The sequence below is a fragment of the Mycteria americana genome, chromosome 6 (assembly GCF_035582795.1).
Source record: "Mycteria americana isolate JAX WOST 10 ecotype Jacksonville Zoo and Gardens chromosome 6, USCA_MyAme_1.0, whole genome shotgun sequence".
NCBI classification, from domain to species: Eukaryota; Metazoa; Chordata; class Aves; order Ciconiiformes; family Ciconiidae; genus Mycteria; species Mycteria americana.
In genome coordinates this window covers 41,022,108-41,042,990 of record NC_134370.1, presented here as the reverse complement: position 1 = coordinate 41,042,990, position 20,883 = coordinate 41,022,108, and the positions used below count along the sequence as shown (strand labels likewise).

The following is a 20,883-nucleotide window of genomic DNA, read 5'->3' as shown; positions in this document are numbered from 1 at the left end:
CCCTTCAAACTGTCCAAGACTAGCCATTAAAGTACATCTCTCTCCATTTCTTTTGTTTACTGCTCAAATAATATCTACGTCCTCTGATGCCGCATTCATTAAATACTCTGTAGCACTATTAATTGATAACTACTGCTATTCATTACCTACTTGATGATACTACTGTCTTTCATATACTTTAAACAAACAATAGTCCAGATCTTCAGCTGTTATAAACTACCTTAAATGCCTCCAAGTTCAGTACTACCCCACTGATATGTATCACCGGCAGGGAATTTACTTACCTTTGTGTGTTAGGACTTTTTACAAGGGGATAGCAGGACTCTCCTTACAGAAGCACTGCTTTAGCATTTCTGTCCTTGGGTGGTAAATAAATTACTATGTAGCATATTTAGCTAAGCTACAGTTGATTTGTGTCAAAGCACTGCCATCAGCTTTTAATGTGCATGGCACATTCTCTCTGAACTCTTCTCCCTGATAATTATTCTCCTTAATATGCCCAACACTAACAATTAAAAATTAAACCTAGCTGGCAGAACATCTTTGGCTTTTACTGTCCTCAGTGTATCATCTGGTCACCAATGTTCATCAACCTCTGATTACAAAAATTGATATTACCCTTCAGAATAGCTAACAAGTCAAAAATATGTGCCCGGTTCTGTCAATCAAGTGCTTCACCAGGGAACAGGGATAAAAGCCAGTGGCAGAAATAACTTTATCCCCCAAACAGGTGCACTTGGTTCAAATACTGCACATCCAATAGGTCTGGCTGGTGAGCTGTACAGTTCCATGTGACCCTGTGATGTCTCACACTGGAAATGCAGAATGACTGCAAAATGAAGAAAGCGACAATCTTACAAAGTTGTGCTTTGCTTCCTCTTTAAGCTGCAGAACTGTACCAAAGGTAGGCACGGCTTCCCTTTCTGCCTATTTCTCTTATTCATCTACACTGTGAAGTTGGATAAAGAGCTTTCAAAAAATATTCCTGACAGAAAGGAGCTGTATCACTGATTTGCCAGCTTCAGGAAGAATCATTGTAAAGGCAGCCTCTGTCCAGAACAACAAAGGACAGGCTGACATAAAAAAATGTATGAGTTACCGCTCTGTGAAACTCATAATAATCACCTTTATTGTTGAGAGAATAAGGTCACTTATGAGGGTTAAAGATTTTTCCTTCTTGGGTGCAGAGCATTAATAGAACCTTTTTGCTTACCGGAGGATCTTGATCCTCAGCTGAAACTGTAGTGATAACGGTGCCCTTGACTGCATCAGGAGCAACCATTCCCCTGTAGAGCTTTTTGCTAAATACTGGAGAGTAATCATTCATATCCTGCAAAACATAATTAAGAGTTTAGTTCTGAAGTTCAAACAAAATTATAGATGCATTCACAATCTTTTTTTTCAAACTCTACCCAATCACTCTTTCCTCATTAGGAAGCTTATTTGCCATTCACAGTCTCTCTCGGCTCTCAATTCCACTACCACTGCACAAAACTAGCACACAAGGGGAAGGTGCCAAAGTTTAAAAAAAAAAAAAAAAATTCATGTGAGTTAGATCAACAGAAGGAAATTCTGCAGAAAAACACACAGTCTCACAAGTAAACAAAGCAGAGATTACCATGACATCTGCTTCTCAAGCAGTGAGCCACAACATGGCTTTGCTAATTTTCTAAAATGAATGAGCTGCTGTTGCTTGACAGTGTTTGTTACCTCTAATATGCAATAAATGAACGGAAAATATAATGTCAGATTAGTATCAACATCTCATGAGAGTTTAAGATGGTGTTCTTCAGACTGGTGTTCTTAGATTCAGCAGTCAGATGCACGTGGCTCTGAGTGACATGGTGCCCCATGCATCAGGAGCCGCAAACATTTAGAAACTCAACCAGCATCACAGGTTATTAAAAAGGTATTCATTCTGACTGTCATAAGTTGTCAGAAAATATTTTTTTGTCAAAATTCTCTCACAGACAGTCCAGAAAATTTATCTGTAAGTTCCTTTAAAAAAATAAACAGACATCACAAATCTATATCTCTAAATCACAATCTTTATTCTACAAAGAAAACTGAAGTCCAGTTTTTTTCTGTAGAGCCACCTCCCTAGCTTGAATTCTATTGAGAACAAATTTATTCATTTTTGCATACTACTATTTCCATTGTTTTGTGTATATGGATAACATAGATTAAATTTTCTGGTTTTTTTGCAGAACAAATAAGAATCATAGAATGCTTTGGATTGGAAGGGACCTTTACAGGTCATCTAGTCCAAGCCCCCTGCCTTCAGCACACAAGAGTGACTTTCCTGATCTACAAATGAAGAGCAGACTTTTTTTCTCCCTTAAAGCAGAATGTGTGCCTGAGCTCTGGGGGAATACAGGTGCCTCCCATCTCTTAGTAACCCACACAAACACAGCTACTCAAAGTTTATACAATGATGCCTCTACCTGTTGTCACAGCTCTTCATGCTGCAAATGCAATATGCTGATACTGGCCAGCATACTCTATTACACAATCATTTAAAACATTCATCCATACCTCATCAGAGGAAACAACAGTATAATAAACATCTATATAAAAAAAGATCGTTACAAGTCCACGTAGTAAATGCCTGAATAATTAATGCATTTTGTTCTGCTCAAAGGTCTGCAATCCAAGTCTTCAAGGCACTGGAAATGCTTTTTGTCCAATTTCCAGATTTTCAGAGAGACAACTGGATCATCAGCAAGCAAGTACTAGGTAATTCAAACTAGGAGAGCATTCAAATGAAAACATTTTGGAAAAACATCCAAATTCAAACAGAACAGCATTTTTGCATAGAATTACAGGCATTGAATCTCATAATTTCAATTACTTGACCTGTTTGCAAGAAAATTATTTACTTCATCTGAGAATTTAATACCCAGGAGTATTTTACATAATCTTGTTTCTCACGACTCTTCAAAGTGACATCATGCTTATAAAATAAGCTATCCTTTGTTCCATTTTGCTCCCAGAAACTCCACTCCAGAGCAATATACTACTGTGGCAAAGAAACCAACATCATAACAGCAATCTCACACTGTAAGACTCCATTCACATCCACTGTACCCCAAAGAAAAGACAGGGAATTACTTTATTTGAAGCAGACACAATGTAGCTATAAATACAGAAATCCTAGGCATAGAATATTAAAAATAATCTCCAGTATGATAGGAGAAATGTGATAGAACACTACATGCATAGGTCTTACAACTGTGTAAATCAGTGTGTTTGGAACTGTTTTGGTTTGTAGACCCTGAAAGTTTTCCAGTGGGATACACAATCTTTTAAAAACTGCATACACACAAAGAAGACACCTTCTGTCCTTCCATATGAAGTCTCCATCTGGGGTAATGACCCAATACTATGCTTATGCTAACTGTTGTGGGGTTTTTTGGGTTGGTTTTTTTTTTTTTGTTTTTTTTTGGTTTTTTTTTTCCAGCTTCTGCTTCCCATGATCTAGATGCTTAGGCTCACCTCCATGAAGCAGGTGAAGTTTCTGAAATAACCCAGCCTTTTATCTGTATTTATTCATTTATTTTGAATCAATCTCCCTCTGTGCACCTGCAAATCCACAGCCATACCTGGTCTTTTTTCTTTGGCATAGCAGCAAGAGATCACACTCTGTTGTTTGTTCTCTGGGGAATGGGGAGAATCGCTGTGTGATGTTTTTGTTATCTTTTGAATATCTTTATGTAACCTTACTGCCTGAAAATTTGTGACTTAAGGTATCGGAAAGCATAATCCTGTTTAAAGATGATACACTACATCCTCTCCTATAGAAAATGACTAAGTCATCCTACTTAACGCACCTATTTTTCAAGATACGTGGATCAGTACAAAATACACAGGAATACAAAGCAAAGCATAAAGTAGGACACAGAAAGCCTTCTGCCTCTCCAACTTATCTTTCCTCTAAGACAAGCTTTATGCACAATTGTGCCTCATAAACCTTAGCCGAGCCAAGTGAATAGGCACCAAAAGTTTCAGTCATAACTAGACAGAACAGCTCCACGTGCTTTTCTTCCCAGCTCATCTCTTCCTGAATCCTAAAGCAGCTACTAATTTTTAATAGCAGAGTTCAAGCTTAAATGTTTCCACTTTTAAACAAAATAAAAGTTCCCCATAAGAATCACCACAGGTCTTCTCATTATGCAGCTGTAGTAAGTGCACTTCAGAGAGCACGACTATCATTACAGACAGGTGATCAAGTCTCCTGTACTCATCACAAATGTCTATGATAAATAACTGTTAGAAGCAGAACAGGGATTTTTGCAGGCCAAAGGTTTAACATGCAAAACATGCAGATGTCATGGAAATGGGCTCTTTTTTGGTTGTAATGCCTTCTTTATTCTAGTAAAAGTCTTGGTTCAGAAGTAGCAGGAAGAAACGACTCTTCTGGGCAATTTTCGATGAAGTAAGTAGACATTTTGTTAGACACACGTGTGTGACAGGTACGCAAAGATCGGGGCTTTTGGCATGGCGATCACCGGCTTTCCGCGCCTCATTTTTGCGCCTTTTGTGCTCTGCCGTGCCCCCCGGCACGTACCCACCTCGGCAGGGGCAGCAGGAGAGGCGGGACCCCTTGGTCACCAGACAGGGTCCACACAGCCAGTGAGCCGCCTTGGCTCGGATCATGGCCGATTATGACCACAGCTCAGATCCGACCTCAGGTATAAATGGGGCACCACCAGAGACCCCCTTCAAGGTGTGGTCTTCTCGGAGTAGTGGTGCCATGTGTTTGGGACCTCTCCCCTCGGGCTGGGATGCCACCTGAGGAAACTTACTGGGATTGAGTGCCCTCACCTCCTTTGGTGAGTGATTTCTTTTGGATATATCCTTGCGTGAGCCCTCACTCCCCCCCCCACCCCGGGATGAGCAATTCTATCTTCTGGGTACCCATGAGAGAGAGAGAGTTTCACCCTTTGTAAGTGAGTGCGCGTGTGCACTTTGGATCCTTGTTCTTGTGTGTATTGCTGTGTAGTAACAACACCCAGACTGACACCTCGAACCTGTTAATGTGTAATGTTATCAGAGTGTTGATTGATTTTGGTTTACCCCTGTTTCTCATTGGTTTCTGTTGTGTGGTTTGGGCTGTTTTGTGAAATAAAATTGTTTGAGCTTGTCCCTCATTTGAATTAGTTTTAGTGTACCTCCGTGACAACATGTTGGAGAAATTCATATATTATTATCTCCTTCAACTGGTATAATTTCTTTTTACATATTACGGGCACTTAAAGGTACCAAAAGGTCACAAAAAGAAACTATTGATTTTCCATCAAAATGCACCACCAAGGATGGAATACAGTCTAGATCTGATTTTGTTAGAGCACAGAAAGAAAGCACGCTCTGTATTTTCTGTGAATAGCTCAAGATGTCATGGGCATGATCTGCCCGTCCCACCCCCAAAACCTGTGCCCCTGTAGTCAAGGTCCCCAATCAAATTTTCTTCACTGAAGTAGACTTAACAGTGAGTAGTGTTCAGCATTCCCCGACAGATACGGAGAGAGAGTTTTCAGGTTTTCATCACAGAGGGACTTTGGGAAAAAAGATAACATTTAGAGAAAGTAATGGGCTTCTGTCATTACTGGAGAGCAAAGACATAGACATGTTTTTGCACAGCTAAATAATAGAAGATTACTCCATACCTGATAGCTTCTGCTTAAAACACCACTAAACCTGACTTTGCATAGAAATGGATGCAGCATATGAGTGCAATCCTTAACCACAGGTTAGGAATAGGGTACTAACCTTCCACAAAGTGGTAGTAAGTAGTAGTGTAATCACCTTTAAAATCTGGGGCATAATCCTACACATGCTCTTGTGGCCAAACTACAGCATCTTACAACCGTTCACAGTTCATTGCTTCAGTCACATACATCCAGGTTGCTATCAACTATCAGACACAGACAAAAATATGTAAATGGAAAGTATAGGTAATGAATTCTCTATATATCTCACTTTAAAATACCTGGGCTGTGTATTTTGACAGTAAGGTAATAGCAGCCACACATTTATAATATAAATACAAAACAGCCTTTGTGTCACTGCTCACCTAGCTGCAGATTTAGTATGTTTTCATACATCTTTGTTTACAAAACAGAGTGAAAGTCAAAGCATAAAAACCCCAAAGCTTTCTTCCTAGCAATAGATGCTCTTTATCTACCACTTTTTGTTTGGTTATGTTTCACATTGCTCACACTGGGCAGCACATAAAAGCAGAACAGGACACATCCTTACATCTTTCCCTTGTGCAAAGATTAAGAATCAAGCATGAAGGAAGCACAATAAGGGAGAGATGCTCAAATATTACCGTCCTTGAGAATCCACATTAGGACCTTCCAAAGCAAAGGAAGGCATATTAAGAGATTTCTTGATGCCAACTCATTGGTTAACTCAGACATCACCCTTAGCATGTGAATGATCCTACTTCCTGACCAGCTTCCTTACCCTCTGAACAAGACACATCTCATTCACAAGATTTAAAGGGTTGTTACTGAGCAAAAGGTTTGTAGGAAACAAATATTGACCTGTCTGCAAAGATTATGAAAATGCTGAAAAAAAATGTTGGTGAACTAAGATAGTCATCTAGGAATGCTAATGAGGAGAAACAAAGCGTGGGGGAGGAAAGGCATTAAGGAGCAAATCAATATGTAATTTAAAAATCATTAAGACAGTCACTAGCTGTAATGTACTAATACTAAACTAGGTGCCTCCTAGACAGGTGGTGACTGCTGACATGGGAGGGCAACAGACAACTAGAATAGAAGAAAAATACCTGCAGTACAGCGTTCCCAGCATAAAATTAACTTGTAAACTTTATTGGACTTCAGAGACATTAATATATTTTTGATTTATGGGGACACCAAGAGACCTTTAATGCTTGTACTCCACTAAGTTAACATCTGGGTGAAATAATCTCCTCTGCCTCCTCATTCACTGACCTGGGAAACACACAAATTGGATTCAAATGTCTGCCTTCTTCCCTGCACTGTCACCGCCCCTTAACTTCATCTGAAGTGCATATAGCTCAGGGTGTCCTGTGTGTGCAGCGCAGCACAGAGAGCACAGATCCGCATACTCGCAGCGAGCGGAGGCTACCCTAGCTCAGCCACTTTGGCAGCTCCTGGATCCTGGAGTCAGCAGGATTTACGACAGTCTTTGTCACAAACTGGAGCAGTCCCTGCATTCCTCTCTGACTTTGCAGTGGATCCTGCAGATCCACCTCCCAAAGGATCGAGAAGCATGTATGAAAATAAAATCCCACACTTCAAAAACATAACCTGAGCAGCAAAGCCTGGGAAGGTCAACTGCACCAGGAGTTGCTATGGCAGTTCCAGGACCTTTGGAAAATCCTGCCCAAAGGAAGGAGCTGGATACACCAGGATTACAGCTCCTTTCTGCTGGTTGCTGAGAGCAAGGCAGTTGTGATGAGCTCAGGACACGGCCCCTTCTCACTCCAGTGAGCTACAGCTGCAGGTCATGACTGTTACCATGTTTCAATTAAAATGCAACATTGCAATGAGTGACAGACTTGCCTGATTTGAATATTACCACTAACCTAAAGACTTTCTAAATAATAATAATTTTTTTTTTTAAAAGATGTTTTGGTAGAAATCTTGTTTTCTAAGAGAAAAAAAAAGTAAAAACTTAATTTTTCATCAGCTATCTCCACACAAACAGAAGCAACTCCAGATGACACTCCAATATATTTGATATATATATTATGTGTATATACGTATATTATATAAAAATATCTATCCCAGGCATAATAATTTGTGCAAATGCCCTTTTATCCTACAAAGGGAACCCTGTTACTGCACTGAAAAAATTGCTTCCTTTAGCCTGCAGTGCACTAGAGGGCAGCCCTACCAAATGGGAGTGAAGCCTCTCCTCCTCCCCAACACCCATAAAAATGAACATGTTTTACCCTCTCCCAATTTCCTCCTTATGAAAACAGGGTTATACTTTTTTACATTTAGTCATCTAGGTTTGGGATTTTTTTGAGCTTATAGAATCAGTCTGATTTTTTAATTCCTGTTTTGTGTAGTATGTGACCTAATTATAATCAAGTATTGATTATTTATTAAAATAGCTGTAATTCCATGGTAGCAAAATATAATTATTAATCTGCTGAATAGTTCCAGAGGGACAAATTCCTGTCAAAGAACACTAAAATAACAGATTCTTTGATTTATCTAGACCATTAAGAGAATCACACTGTTTAGAAGATTTTCACCATTATCGACAGAGTATAGGTGTAGAGGTGCCTACCCAGGGAGCCTGCATTACAAATGCAATTTTGCACAAAGCTTCCTTTTCTTCTTGCCTCTCTCCTCAACTGCTAAGCAGAAAGCATCTTACCATAAGGATTCTGACAGTCTGAGGAAATGTTTTACTCTCCTATTTCTGACCTGTTGAAAAAAAATCACTCATTAAGTTTGTTAGCTTCTTAAATATTAAATTTTTTGGTTTGTAAATATGTAACGAGTTTGTAAGTACATCCATGTGTTTTTCCTACCACTTTAGGACTGCGCTCTTTGATTACACCTGCTGATACCAAGGTTTCTAGTCAACTATATCTAAGTGGAAATCAACATTCCCTTGCTATAAAAAACAGTGTGACTGAACAGCACCTGACCTAATAAATGCGTATTAGGCATTTACAACTCCTTTTGCAGTCTGCTGGCTTTTATCACAAGTGTAATAAATAGGGAAAAAAAAAAGTATTTTTAAAGTGATCCCTCCTTCCACTAGTGTTAAATGTGCATAACATAATCTCACAAAGGGAGAAAGTAAAAAGGTTTACTTCAAAGCATAGCATATGTCTCACACTGAAATTTTCAAACCTTCCCATTTTTTTTCTACAACTACAGATATGTATCTGTAATTTTCTGCTGTCATTTTGTTTTGAACATCTGCCACTTAAGTCTATGTGCACATTACCAGGGCTGGTGGCTTCCCATCTGAGCTGCCTCCAAGTGTTTAATAATCCCCTGCTGTTTGGGGACTTCCAAGGGCACATTTAACATTCCTCTACTATATCCGTGAAATTCTCTTCTACAGAAAGGAAAGGGGTGTTTTGGTATCACTGTACTTGAAAATCATTATTCCTCTTGTGCATTCTTTAACCACAAAAAGATGTCACTCAATGCCTTATTTAAAAAAAAAATCCAATATATTTTATTACTAAATAAGCAGAATGAAAAAACCCTAAAGGCCACAAGATACCATGGCCCTAAGGGCACCCATAGCCTTTACGGCCCAGACCTGCCTCACCTAGGCCCCCCCCAACACCCTGCCCCTGAGCCCAGGACTCCATTTCAGCCCAGTCCGGGCCCTCAGTCCTGCTCCAGTGATGCCATAGGATACCAGGCTCCAGCCCTGCTTCTGGCCCCATCCACTTTTGCTCCTGGCCGGACTCCCTGGACAGACCCCAGACTGGGTTCATGCCCTCGCCACGTCTGGGGTTGCTGATGGAGCCTGTTGGTCTGCCCGCCTGGCTCTGTCCCCGCAGGGACTGTGCCCAGTCGGGGAGGTCACTGCCCACACTGGGTCACCCTTGGCTCCTGGCTCATCCCTCCACGTGGAGCAGCCTTGCTCACACTAGTCTCTCACAATAATTTGCAATTTCTTCATCTGTTAACTACCAGTTCATGAAAAAAACCAGGAAAGTGGGAAGTGAACCCTTTGTAACAAGCACCCAAGGAGCCACAGATCTTTGACCTCTGCCACAGGGCCTTATCCTGCCCTTTAGCAAAACATTTTTTGGGCCTAAGTGAGCAAGTGCTTTCATTTTGATGCAACTATGCAATGGGTTCCTGAAGCTCTGCTTAGCTTTAAAGGAAATGCCAAGTGCAGGTTACCACTTGGCAGAAACCTCTCCATCTCCACAGATGACTGAACAGATAAGTTGAGGGGGGGGGGGGGCTGGGAATCTGTTTACTGGCACCATAGTCCAACACCATGCCCATTACTCCATTAATGCCACTAGAAAAGAGATGAATAAGCAGTTACATTTTGGAGGCAATACAGCTCATTTTTTTAACCTTTGTGTAAGTTATGTGCTGCTGTTGTGCTGGACTGCCCTGTTATTCTTTAAACGGGAAATGGTTTTCATTACATGTTAGAGAGGAAGGATTAGCTTCATGGATGTAAATTTATTGAGAAAACATAACTTAGATTTTATTTTAGAAATATTAGAAACTGATGACTGTTCGACCTTAACTGATTCACTAATGTATTTTACCTTCCATGGATCCTTCATTACCTGTATTATTTCTGGCAGAAAATCTTCATTATTATTGTAATTAAATCTCACCATACCATGAACATGGTTTAGTGGTAGACTTGGCAGTGTTAGGTTAACGGTTGGACTCTATGATCTTAAAGGTCTTTTCCAACCTAAATGATTCCACCATTCCAACTATGAAATCCCACCATAATTAAGCAATGATGTATTACTGCTCACCTGCTCATTAGAAATAAGACTTGAGTGAATTTCTAGTAAATACCTGCAGGAAGAGAAAGCAGTGGCAGCTACACATATGCATGGCTATTTAAACATCTGGTGGAGCAGGGTTTGAACCAAAATGTCCCCCCCTCCCTAATGACAACCTGTGGATCCCTCTTCTCCCATTCTCTCCTAGTGATAATTTAAGCATTTTATAGAGAATAAAGCCACTCACTCCCCAGCACTCTGCAGCAGTACACTAAATGTGCTCTGTGAGAGGAGAGGGTCCTGCTGTAATATTGTACTCCACTGTCTCAAGTGCTCGGTTCCTGCATACTTTCTCCAACACACCTTCATTTTCTTTGCTTTACTGTTGGCTTCAATTGTTTGGTTTGAGAGGGTGATTCATCCACAAACACGCAGCTTCTTCCAACCTTCCCACCTTAGAAAAGCAAACAAATTATATTTCTCCTTGTTCTGATTCAAGGTTTTGGTTGTAAGAGAAATAAAGGGAGCTTTCTTGTCTAAGCAGGTTGGAGCTCTGCACTGCTATGGCATCATTACAACCAAGATCATGCCATTGGCTTCCAACTTCAATGTGAAGGACCGCAAGAATGTTCATGTTGATGAAGGACCATTCAGAGCAACCATGCAGAGATAAAGATTTAGCTGATACACATTTTTGCATGGTTGGTTTGTTTCCTTTATGCAAAGTTCCCAAGGAAGGCAAGACTTAGCATAGTGATTATGAAAGATAAATTCACCCCCACAGTGAGTACCAATCAATGTATATAATGCATCATCTAAAGCATATGTTGACCCAATTTCTCAGTGGCATACTTCTCTTGAATAACTAGTTTAACTGTTGCAGTTTGTCTGTTCTCTGATGATAGCAATATGTTTATTGATGTTCATAGGTAAAGTCAGTTTTACTAAATCTGGAAATTAATTGTATAATGTTTATAACAGTCCACTTGGATTAAGGCATGGTAGAAATTATATGAAATATTTGGTAGGCAGTCTCGTAACATGGCATTGCTAGAAATATATAGATCTGTTCTTACTTATTCTTGTTGCTCTATCACTTTAAATCATCAGCCAGAGATAATAGCTTCATTCCACTACATACTCTACTTGAAAAGCTAAAAAGAAAACCAATCTCAGAACACAGAAGGGGGAGAAAGAGCAATTATAACAAACAAGAGAGAGACATAAAGTAATAAAAAAATAACGCAGGTAATAAGAGGAGGTCACAGCATAAAATATGCAAGTACCTTACAGGCCCCATGATACAAAAATTCTTATAATATGTATTTAGGAACACATTACTCATTTAACAGCAATCTAAACTGGAAAAAGGTTAGTCCTGTTTCTGTTAAGAAGCTCTATTACCATAGTAATTGTTTCTGAATGCTAAATCCTAATAATAAGCATACCATTTGAACAGTAATGATTTTGCTTCTTCCAATACTTGGGAACATTTATATTGTGAGGGGATGCTTGTGCATACTGCAATATGCACTACAGGCACTCTTAGCAAACAATTCAGCCCTCAGACACTGAGCGAATGCAAATCTCTGCCGTTCTCATGGTGAGAGAAATTATGCCTTGACAGCGGCAAACCACTGAAAAATAGCACACAAATTGTTTCTTGAAGTTGCTGTTTTTATCCCTTAAACTATGTTTTCAAGACTGATAAAATTTGCTATGTCTAACATGTAATTATATATATATATATAAAAACCCCAGATAAAATAAAAAGTTTTGTGTTCTTGATTACAGATCAGATTACAATCATCAATTATTCTCGATGAACACTTGTGCAATCTCCCATGCCATCCCAAGACAAGATGACTCATTACTACTTTCAGGTTAAGGTGAAAAGTAATGAAAGCAGCAACAGGAATGCGAGAACTGGGGAAAGAAGAAAAATCTCAGTCTGGCTGGGGTGGTTTGCATCTTTCTGGCAAGAAATCAATGCCACGTATACTATTCCTCCTCAGTGATACTAGAGAGGATGCAACAATTTATTAATTTACCTTTGGCTTTCTTTGAAGAAAGAGTCATAAGACACCCATACAATGTAAAAGGCCATTTGGCTGCAGCAGTGGCCAATAATGTATTTCAATACTGACATGCAGGTAACAGGTTAAGTTCAGGGAAGGTTAATACAAACTATTTGTAACTTGTCATGCCAAAGGCTGAAAACGAGAGTCTAAAGAAAGTCACTGTGCGTATCTACCCTCCCCCAAGCCACAAAGATCAGTGTGATTATGGGTATACTGCACTACTGCTCATTCAGTTTTATATCACATTAATGATATATGAAACCATCAGATGTTGTCCATAGTTGGTTAACAGAATCCTATTACACAGTAAAAATTACAATGCTTTCAGTTAAGAGCTGGACTGTGAAAAATGACAAACGTTAACAGAGCAGCACAAGCCCGAAAAGACTTGGAGACATCTGTAATACAAATAACGCTCTGAGGATTATAGGACCTGAATCTGTAACAGTTACTTGAATTCCCTGCTTGGATCCACTATTGCCTTAATGCTTGCTTCTGGTTTTCTCTAGTTCAATTTTGTGTTATTGAAGACTGCAATTGGCACAAGTTATGTTAGGGCCTACTGTGTATCTGCACTTGGTTTATTTGCTGTTTGGGGTCACAAACACTGTGTTAAAATAATTACTCTAATACCATCTTCTAAATAAAGTAAAAGAACTTTTACTACTAAGAAGAATCAGACACATCCAGTTTCTGGTCCCAGAGCCAGAGCAAAAGACGGGCTAAATGGAACAACTCCTCCAGAGCCATGGCAGAGGGATGTTTATCCCCACGCAGAAGCACCATGTCCCTGAACACAGGCTCTGATTTGGCAGATGGTCTGGCAGAAATCGTGAGTTTTAGAACCCCTTCAATTCCCTGTGCAGACATCCTAATTGGTCAACAAAAAATTATAAATTACTCCAATGAAACAGTGAACATGCTCATCAGGAGTTATCTATTTAGCTAAGCCCTAAAACAGCAGCTCGGACCATGGTTAAGATTGCAAAGGAATAAAAGCCTGGATTGGAATCACTGCGCATGAAGCTCTAGACCGCTACATAACGCATGTCGTGTACGCCATCATGCATTCAAGACCTAGGGCTGGATTCAGTGCCCTGTAAACAACCCTCACTGAGCTGCTGGACAGAAATCAGTTCCCTCAGTCAGCTTACGAGGGTGTGCTGATGTTGGCCCTGTACAAGGTGTACACTGCCTCTGTCCTCAAGGGAACTTTAGTGCCTCTCTGCGCTGATCAGGACTTTTCACCCCCAGCCAAGGCACGTCAGCTCTCCTCTTTCAGAACAAGGGGGAATATGAATCTCTTCCATTAAGAACAAACTCAAACTGCACTGCAACGCACTTTGTTACTTCTGTATTTGTCTTCACACCTGAGGCCTGCTCTTCTCCTTGTTCTCGCTTGGCTTCCAAGACTCTGCATCCCTCTCCTGCTGCTCTGTCTCTTGAATCAACCATTCAAGGTGTCCTCTTGTGGATCCTTCTCATCTCACACAGGGGTAGCACATGGCTCTGATTTCAATCTCCACCTTTTCCCCCACCCTGTAAATTTTCTATCTGGAAAGTTCATCTATAAGCTCAAATTAAACCATTCTTTCTATTTTATACATCTCTTGTGACCAAGGTTCTACATTTCTACCATCTGACATATAACCCATTCATAACACCTGCCCAACAAAATAAGATCTTAAAAATGTTTTTTCCACAAGCCCTCCCCAATTCTCTCAAAATGCTACTGCCACTCAAAATACTACTGTTCTACCTGTCACTCAAGGCTGGAACCTAAGCATCATCTTAATCTCAGCAATATATTTAACATTTAATTATGTCCACTTATCTGTTGCAAGTCAGCCTGTCACTGAGTATGACACTTAGTAATTTCTTTGATTTATCTTTTCTCATTTAAAATATAAGGTGCTTGTCCTCACTTTCAGGCCCTGTTCTGTCCCCAGCCTAACACCTGTTACTGCTGAAATTGTTACTCCTGGCTCCAGCCTATATTCCAGCCTCTTACATACTGCCTTTCCAATCAAGTATCAGCATGCTCCCTTTTTGTTGCTCATGTGTGGGAAGAGTTTCCAGGAAAACAAGAAACCTATTTGTTTGATCCTACTAATCCCCTTCTTAAGTTCCCTATTTCCACACCACCTCCTTTGACAGTACACAAGCTGCTGTTACACTAAAGCCACCAAGTTGAACTGTATTGCTTCCCTGTACCCTGTCATTAATGAATACAATACAAACACGCAATCATACAGCTGGGTCAGCCCTATGATGCAGACTACAGCTTTTCTCTGAATTCAGTCCTATTTGAAAATAAGTACCTTTAAAAAACCCATCAAAAACACCCAAACCCAAACACTTAATTCTTTCCAAAATTCACTGTGCTGGAAGAAAGTTTCTTTTAGGAAAAAACCAGGTTTGAGCAACTTCCTCCTTAAAAGTATTAATAGAAAAGGCTCAAGGAATGATGTCAAAAGCTATGTTTTCTTTGATTGACTTGGAAACCGCCAAGGAAGAGCGCAGACTATTAGGAAACAGGTAACCTGCATCTCAGTCTGAGAAACTTTGCAGAGATGGAGAGGTATTGTAGAAGCCTCCTTACACTGTCATCAAAGCTAATAACTGGAGACATTTACTGTCCCTAAAATAATTCTGAGCTCAGTAGAGACTGACAAACAGAATTACTCAAAATCATGTGGCAATTCATAGCATCTGCAGATACACAGTAAGCTAGAACCTGAGACTGATTCATATATGCTAAATACTTTCCGCAGACTTACATTTAAACTGAAGTTGCCAGATATGAAGTTCACATGTGAGCTCTTCCTGCTACAATTTTTGCTTCTTAGCTAAAATACGAGTAATTAAACTCTCTTCTCTCCCACAGTTCTTCACTGACAAAGTCAACAAAAATGAAGCAACTGCACAAAAGGACTCATCTGACTGGCTCCAGAACTGCACCATTATAAATGCAAGGAGGCATGATTTAAAGCATCTAAAATATCCTCTCCTCTTGGACATGAGTACCTCAACCAAATTAAGATGGGTAAGTGCTAATGTTTCAGCTACAAACTCTTTTCATTTGTGGATCGTTACCAAACAGAATACCATTATCCCCGTATTACTGGCGAGATAACTGAAACCCAGAGGTGATGCTGTAACTCACTGCATAAAAATGATTAATTGTGCAAGACCACTAAATAAGCCTGTTCCTTTGCAGCTCTGTATTTTCAAGCAGCAGAATCTGAAATACAGCATGTGGTGTGCCACATCAGCACTCAGTACACCCAAATGGTTCATAAAATTACAATTTATGAGAACTTTAACTGAAACGTGATGGTGTCATTTTTGCAAACAATTCCATTAGGTACTTATTTCAACCTTTCAGGGATTCTAAAGGACTAAACATTTATATGCGTGTCAGGTATTCTTGTACTTCATGAATCTGTGATCCAAGATTTAACTACGTAATTGCATATAGAAAAGTAATTATAGCTGTTATAAAGGGTATGTTTAACTGAACAAGTTGCTGTCAGAAAAAGGCAGTAGTTTCATACAAGTGAAAAAGCAGGAAAGCAGACATACTGCTAGTGTGCTCTGGTGTTTCATCAGGACACCTGTAAGGGTTGATGAAGTATTTTGTAACAAATAGCAGAGGATGCTATCAACTGACAAGCTCTTTCTCTTACCTTTACTCTCACTGTGACAGTAGCAAGACCAGGAGGCATAGTGCCCTTGCTATCGAAGGCTTCCACAAGAAAGGTGAAGGTTGCTTCTGTGTCAGAGAATGATTCATAATCCAAGGACTTCAAAAGCGATAACTCGCCTGTATACTTGTTCAGCGCAAAATACTGTAGTGCTTCCTGCGTCCGTATTCGATAGTTAACATCGGAACCAAGATCAACATCCTTCGCCTAGAGCATGCCATACAGAAAACCCCCCCATTTTAACCAAACAAAATCCATTTTCACAAAAAACCCCTACTAGATTTAAAGAACATAAAAAAGCAAACTACTGTAAACAACTTTAGTTTCGTTATATTATTCTAATAGTATTAGATGTACGTAATACTATTGTGCACACATGAGGTAGACAAATCCACTTTAAGGTTATAAAATCCACATACCCGCACGGCAAATGAGCACAGTATTCTGGGCAAGAGTCACTGGAAACTCAGTCTGTTCTCGTTCTCTTCCCTGGGCATCTGCTATTGGCCACTGCCAGGGAGAGGATGCTGGGCTAAGCAGACATTTGATCTCACCCCATATGACAGCACGGATGTTTTTATTTCATACCAGTATTTAGACAAAGAATATTAATTTTCATCAGGATAAGGAGTATTATGTGGTTGCTCTAACTGTAATTTGACATTAGATTTATCTGCAGTCAGCTTCAGAGAAAACCGTTCTTGTTGAAATTGTCTCAGGACAGATTCTTCTCACTAAAGAATGCTGACCAAAACATCAGGAGGATATATAGACTGCTTGCGGGAAGTGAATCTCAGGTGTCTTTAGAGATCTAGCTCATCCTTGAACAATTAACTCTCACTTGTCTGAGTATCTTTTATAGTCAGTGAAGAGAAGACAACACCTCCAGGTGTTCACTTCACTTATCCAGTACTCCAGCTATCTTAGATGATGATCTTGGTATTGGGTGAATTGCTTCTGGAAGCAACTATTTATCTCCATTAACCATAATGTGAGGTTAGACAGCCAGGTTTGACTGAAATGTCTAAATCAGTTGAGATAAAGCTCTCTTTTGCTACTAATGCAAACAGGTAGAAGCAGTATGATGAGCTTTCAAAAACAAATCGAAAGCACTTTAAATGTATAAAACAATATTCCAAGAAATGACAATAGTATGTAGGTTTTGTTGGTTGTTTGGTTTTTAATAATTGCTCTTATTTCCAAATGAACCTCAGCTTCAAAGTATTTTTATGTACCTGTCTAAAGGTCATGCATTTTTCAGTCTGTTAAGTGTCATAGCTTCCCCCACTCAAGTTTGCAGTCTTTTACTGCAGTCTCACTGACAAGTAAGAACATGCTTAGTATTGCAGAACATTTAAAAAACATCTTCTTCACTTTATAATGCTTTCTTACCTCTATTTGCAGGAAGACAGTGCCTGGGGGGAGATTTTCTGGCACGCAGACATTGTAGGAAGCATTAGTAAAAACAGGGCTGTTGTCATCAATATCCAGCACCTTGATCACTAAAGTTAGCATTGAACGGCGAGGGTCCACAGCTCCGTCTGTTGCTTCAACAATAAGTTCATAATAGTCTCTTACTTCTCTGTTCAGTTTAACTGCTGTATAAATGCTACCATTTGATGTGATTCGGAAAAGATTGTTGAAGTTTGCCAAACTGTAATGAACTTGGCCATTAACACCAGCATCTGGGTCTGTAGCCTAAAGAAACAGAAAAAAGAACCATGTTTTAATGCACATTTTAAATACCTACAAGGGACATACCTACATGGGAGTAACAAGGTAAGGTAGGGTAATATTCAACAGGGTACTAATGCTTGTGTGGCTATTCAGCATTTCTTGTTTATGGCAGCTTGCCTCTCTCTGATATCGTGCTGAAGATAAAATATCCCACAGAAACAAATCTCTTCATTTGCAGTGACAGAAGGTAGGTTTACTGGATCCCAACTGGACTTCAGGAGAAAATACACATTTAGTTGTTCAGCCTTGGACAACTGTGTACATAAGCAGAAGACAAACTAGATGCTTTTAAAGTCAAGCCCTTAGATACTTGTAATGCTGAAGTATCTTCAGGGTTAGGCGGTGTCTGAGGGGAATTTCTGTTTTCTGCTGTTTGATTTAGGTATTTCATTGCTGCTCAAATAATTATGGAGTACATGCTTAGATGAAAGATGGATGCAGTCAGCAGATAGCTAGAATGGACACATTAGTTAGAAATTTTCATTTCTTTTTGACAAACATGACAAACATGTTTGTCACATTTCATATTTTAATCATCAGTCTCTGAAGAGCTTAACTTTCTACAGTTTATCATGTTCTTCAAAACCAAATGTTATCACATTTCATCCTTATTCTTCTACACTCAGAAGAGGCAGATGATTGCAATAGAAAACTGTTTAGGTTTTGTTCAGTTGGTATCTTTGTTCTCACACACTGAACTAAGTCTCAAATTTCAGTATCAGCCAAATAGTTCTTGCTATTACATAACTGCCCTTATAGAGAGGGACAAAATTCATATGTTTTTCCTAGAGCTACCAGGCCCTCAACATAGTCTGAATACTCACCTGCTATTTTTCCTCCTCTTAATTAAATTATGGCATGATGAATAAGGTTATGTAAATTAAACAAAGAGCATTCTGTGAGCAAGGTATTTTCATTTATTTGACTTTATAAATGAGGCTACAGACATCTGGGAAAATTCATAAAAGACTTTCATGTTTTGATATCAGAACAATTGTCAGAAAGTTTCCATGAATGTTTAATTCTGGTGAAGGTATTAATTGTAAGACTTTGTAATGAAACCATTTATCTTCCCAGAAATCAATTAAGAGTTAATTAAAATTGTTAGTAAGAAAAATTTGACTGTGCCTTCCCTCTGCACTACATCAATGCACCAAGCAGTAATGGCTACAACTTCATAATGACCAGTCTATGGATAACACATCCTTTTAATCGACATCTTTCAATGTATGGTTGATTTGCTTAGTTTACAATCAATTCTATTTCCTCTGCAGAAATAACTGATTTGGGGCAGAAAGACCTCCTAGATGACATACTGGAAAACCATCAGAAAGCTTCTCAAGGAGAAAAGTTTAAAGTATACAGTAACAGACACTTAGCCCCACTGAAAGAAAAGCAAAGTATAGGAATGCAGAGTAAGTTGCAGAGCAAGTTGCAGAGCTTCTGGAAAAGACACTAACAGCAAGATTCACTTTCATAAGACTTAATGTCCAACACATGCATGAGGTCAGTCCTCATACTTAGCCTCTAATTTAAGCCAAAGCCATATTATAGCAATTAAATTGATACTAAACACCTGGAGTTAAAAATCAAACAAAAAAAACACCAAAATCTCTAACAGTAATCTGAAATACTACTACCACTGGAAACTATGACAATAAACCAGGTAACATTTTTATTTAAGATTAATTTGGAAGTATATGTTTGAATAGACAAACATTTTTTTAGGAAAGTAAATTAAAATTACTTTCAAATATATGGCAGGCTTTGCAATTTGGTTCCTAAAAACATGACTATGTATGTTGTAAGCTCATTTGTATACAACCTTGGTCATAAACATCTTTTCCACATTCTGCAGGACTGATTTGTTCCATGCAGAGTAGCAGGCAAATCATCATTGTTAAATCCAATTAAACTAATTGTTATAATACCACCATAACACTGGTGAGAAGTCAACCAAAGACATGTGAAGACAAGCATTAGCTCTGTGCATTTTTACATATCTTAGTCCTGTGCTTCCACAGCACAGGGCAAATTCAGATTTCAGAAGGATGCTCTGACTGGGCCCTCAAACAGAAGTTTGCTGCACTTTGTCCACTAAAATTTCTACCATATGGATTCTCTGATTATCTATTAGACAAAAAAATCAGCTTTTCTCCAAGCATCCTTCTCTATCTGTGGCATTACACCAGAGACAACTACTGCCTATTTACAAACCCCATTGCTTGAGCAACGCTTCGTGTTACCATCTTTGATGAACACCATGCAGAAGCACAGCCACTGAGGAGAAGAGCAAAGCTGAGAAGTTACAACAAGTACGAGCACTGTCCAACCTACCTACAGGTGGCTTTGCAACCCTGAGAGATGTGGAAAGGCCAGAATGTCATAGCTGGTGGCTGCCAAGCCCATGCCAGGGTCTGCCTTCTCCTGCCCAGACTCCCCTATCACACAGCAGAGGGGCTTTTATATCCCATAACAGCCTCTCCCTGTCCCACTGTGGTCTCCCCACAGCCTGTAGGGGAGTCTGCTCCAGCACCTGAAGCTCCTCTTTCCTCCTCAGTGCTTGCAGGGCTGTTCCTCACTGCCAGGAGGAGTTTCACCCTTTCTTAATTCTGTTTCCCAGAGGCACCACCAGAACCACCGACGGGCTCAGCTGTGCCCTGTGGGGGCCATTGGAACCAGCTGGAACAGGTTGGAAGCAGCTGTGCCTGACCTCTCCCCACAGAGACCCCTCAGTCCCACTGCCAGCCCTGGGCAACCCATACACATGTATATATGTCTAAAACTGAAGTGCAGGTTTTTAAAGAATGAAAATGGATTTTATTGTGAAAAAAGCTTTAAGAAAATGCTATTAATTTTATCAAATTAGATCAGGTTTACAGTTTAAGATCTCTATTAA

General features: G+C 39.6%; 1 protein-coding gene across 4 annotated transcripts in view; it reads right to left on the bottom strand.

The window, feature by feature from the left end:
- Positions 1 to 20,883, bottom strand: part of PCDH15 (protocadherin related 15) — a 388,852-nt gene that overhangs the window by 108,442 nt on the left and 259,527 nt on the right. For all 4 annotated transcript variants that reach the window (XM_075504147.1, XM_075504150.1, XM_075504148.1 and 1 more), the window contains exons 18-20: positions 17,640 to 17,945; positions 16,230 to 16,454; positions 1,214 to 1,330 (exon numbers count right to left, since the gene is read on the bottom strand). In XM_075504147.1, coding sequence (XP_075360262.1) covers positions 1,214 to 1,330; positions 16,230 to 16,454; positions 17,640 to 17,945 — 648 coding nt within the window. The remainder of the gene's footprint in view (positions 1 to 1,213; positions 1,331 to 16,229; positions 16,455 to 17,639; positions 17,946 to 20,883) is intronic.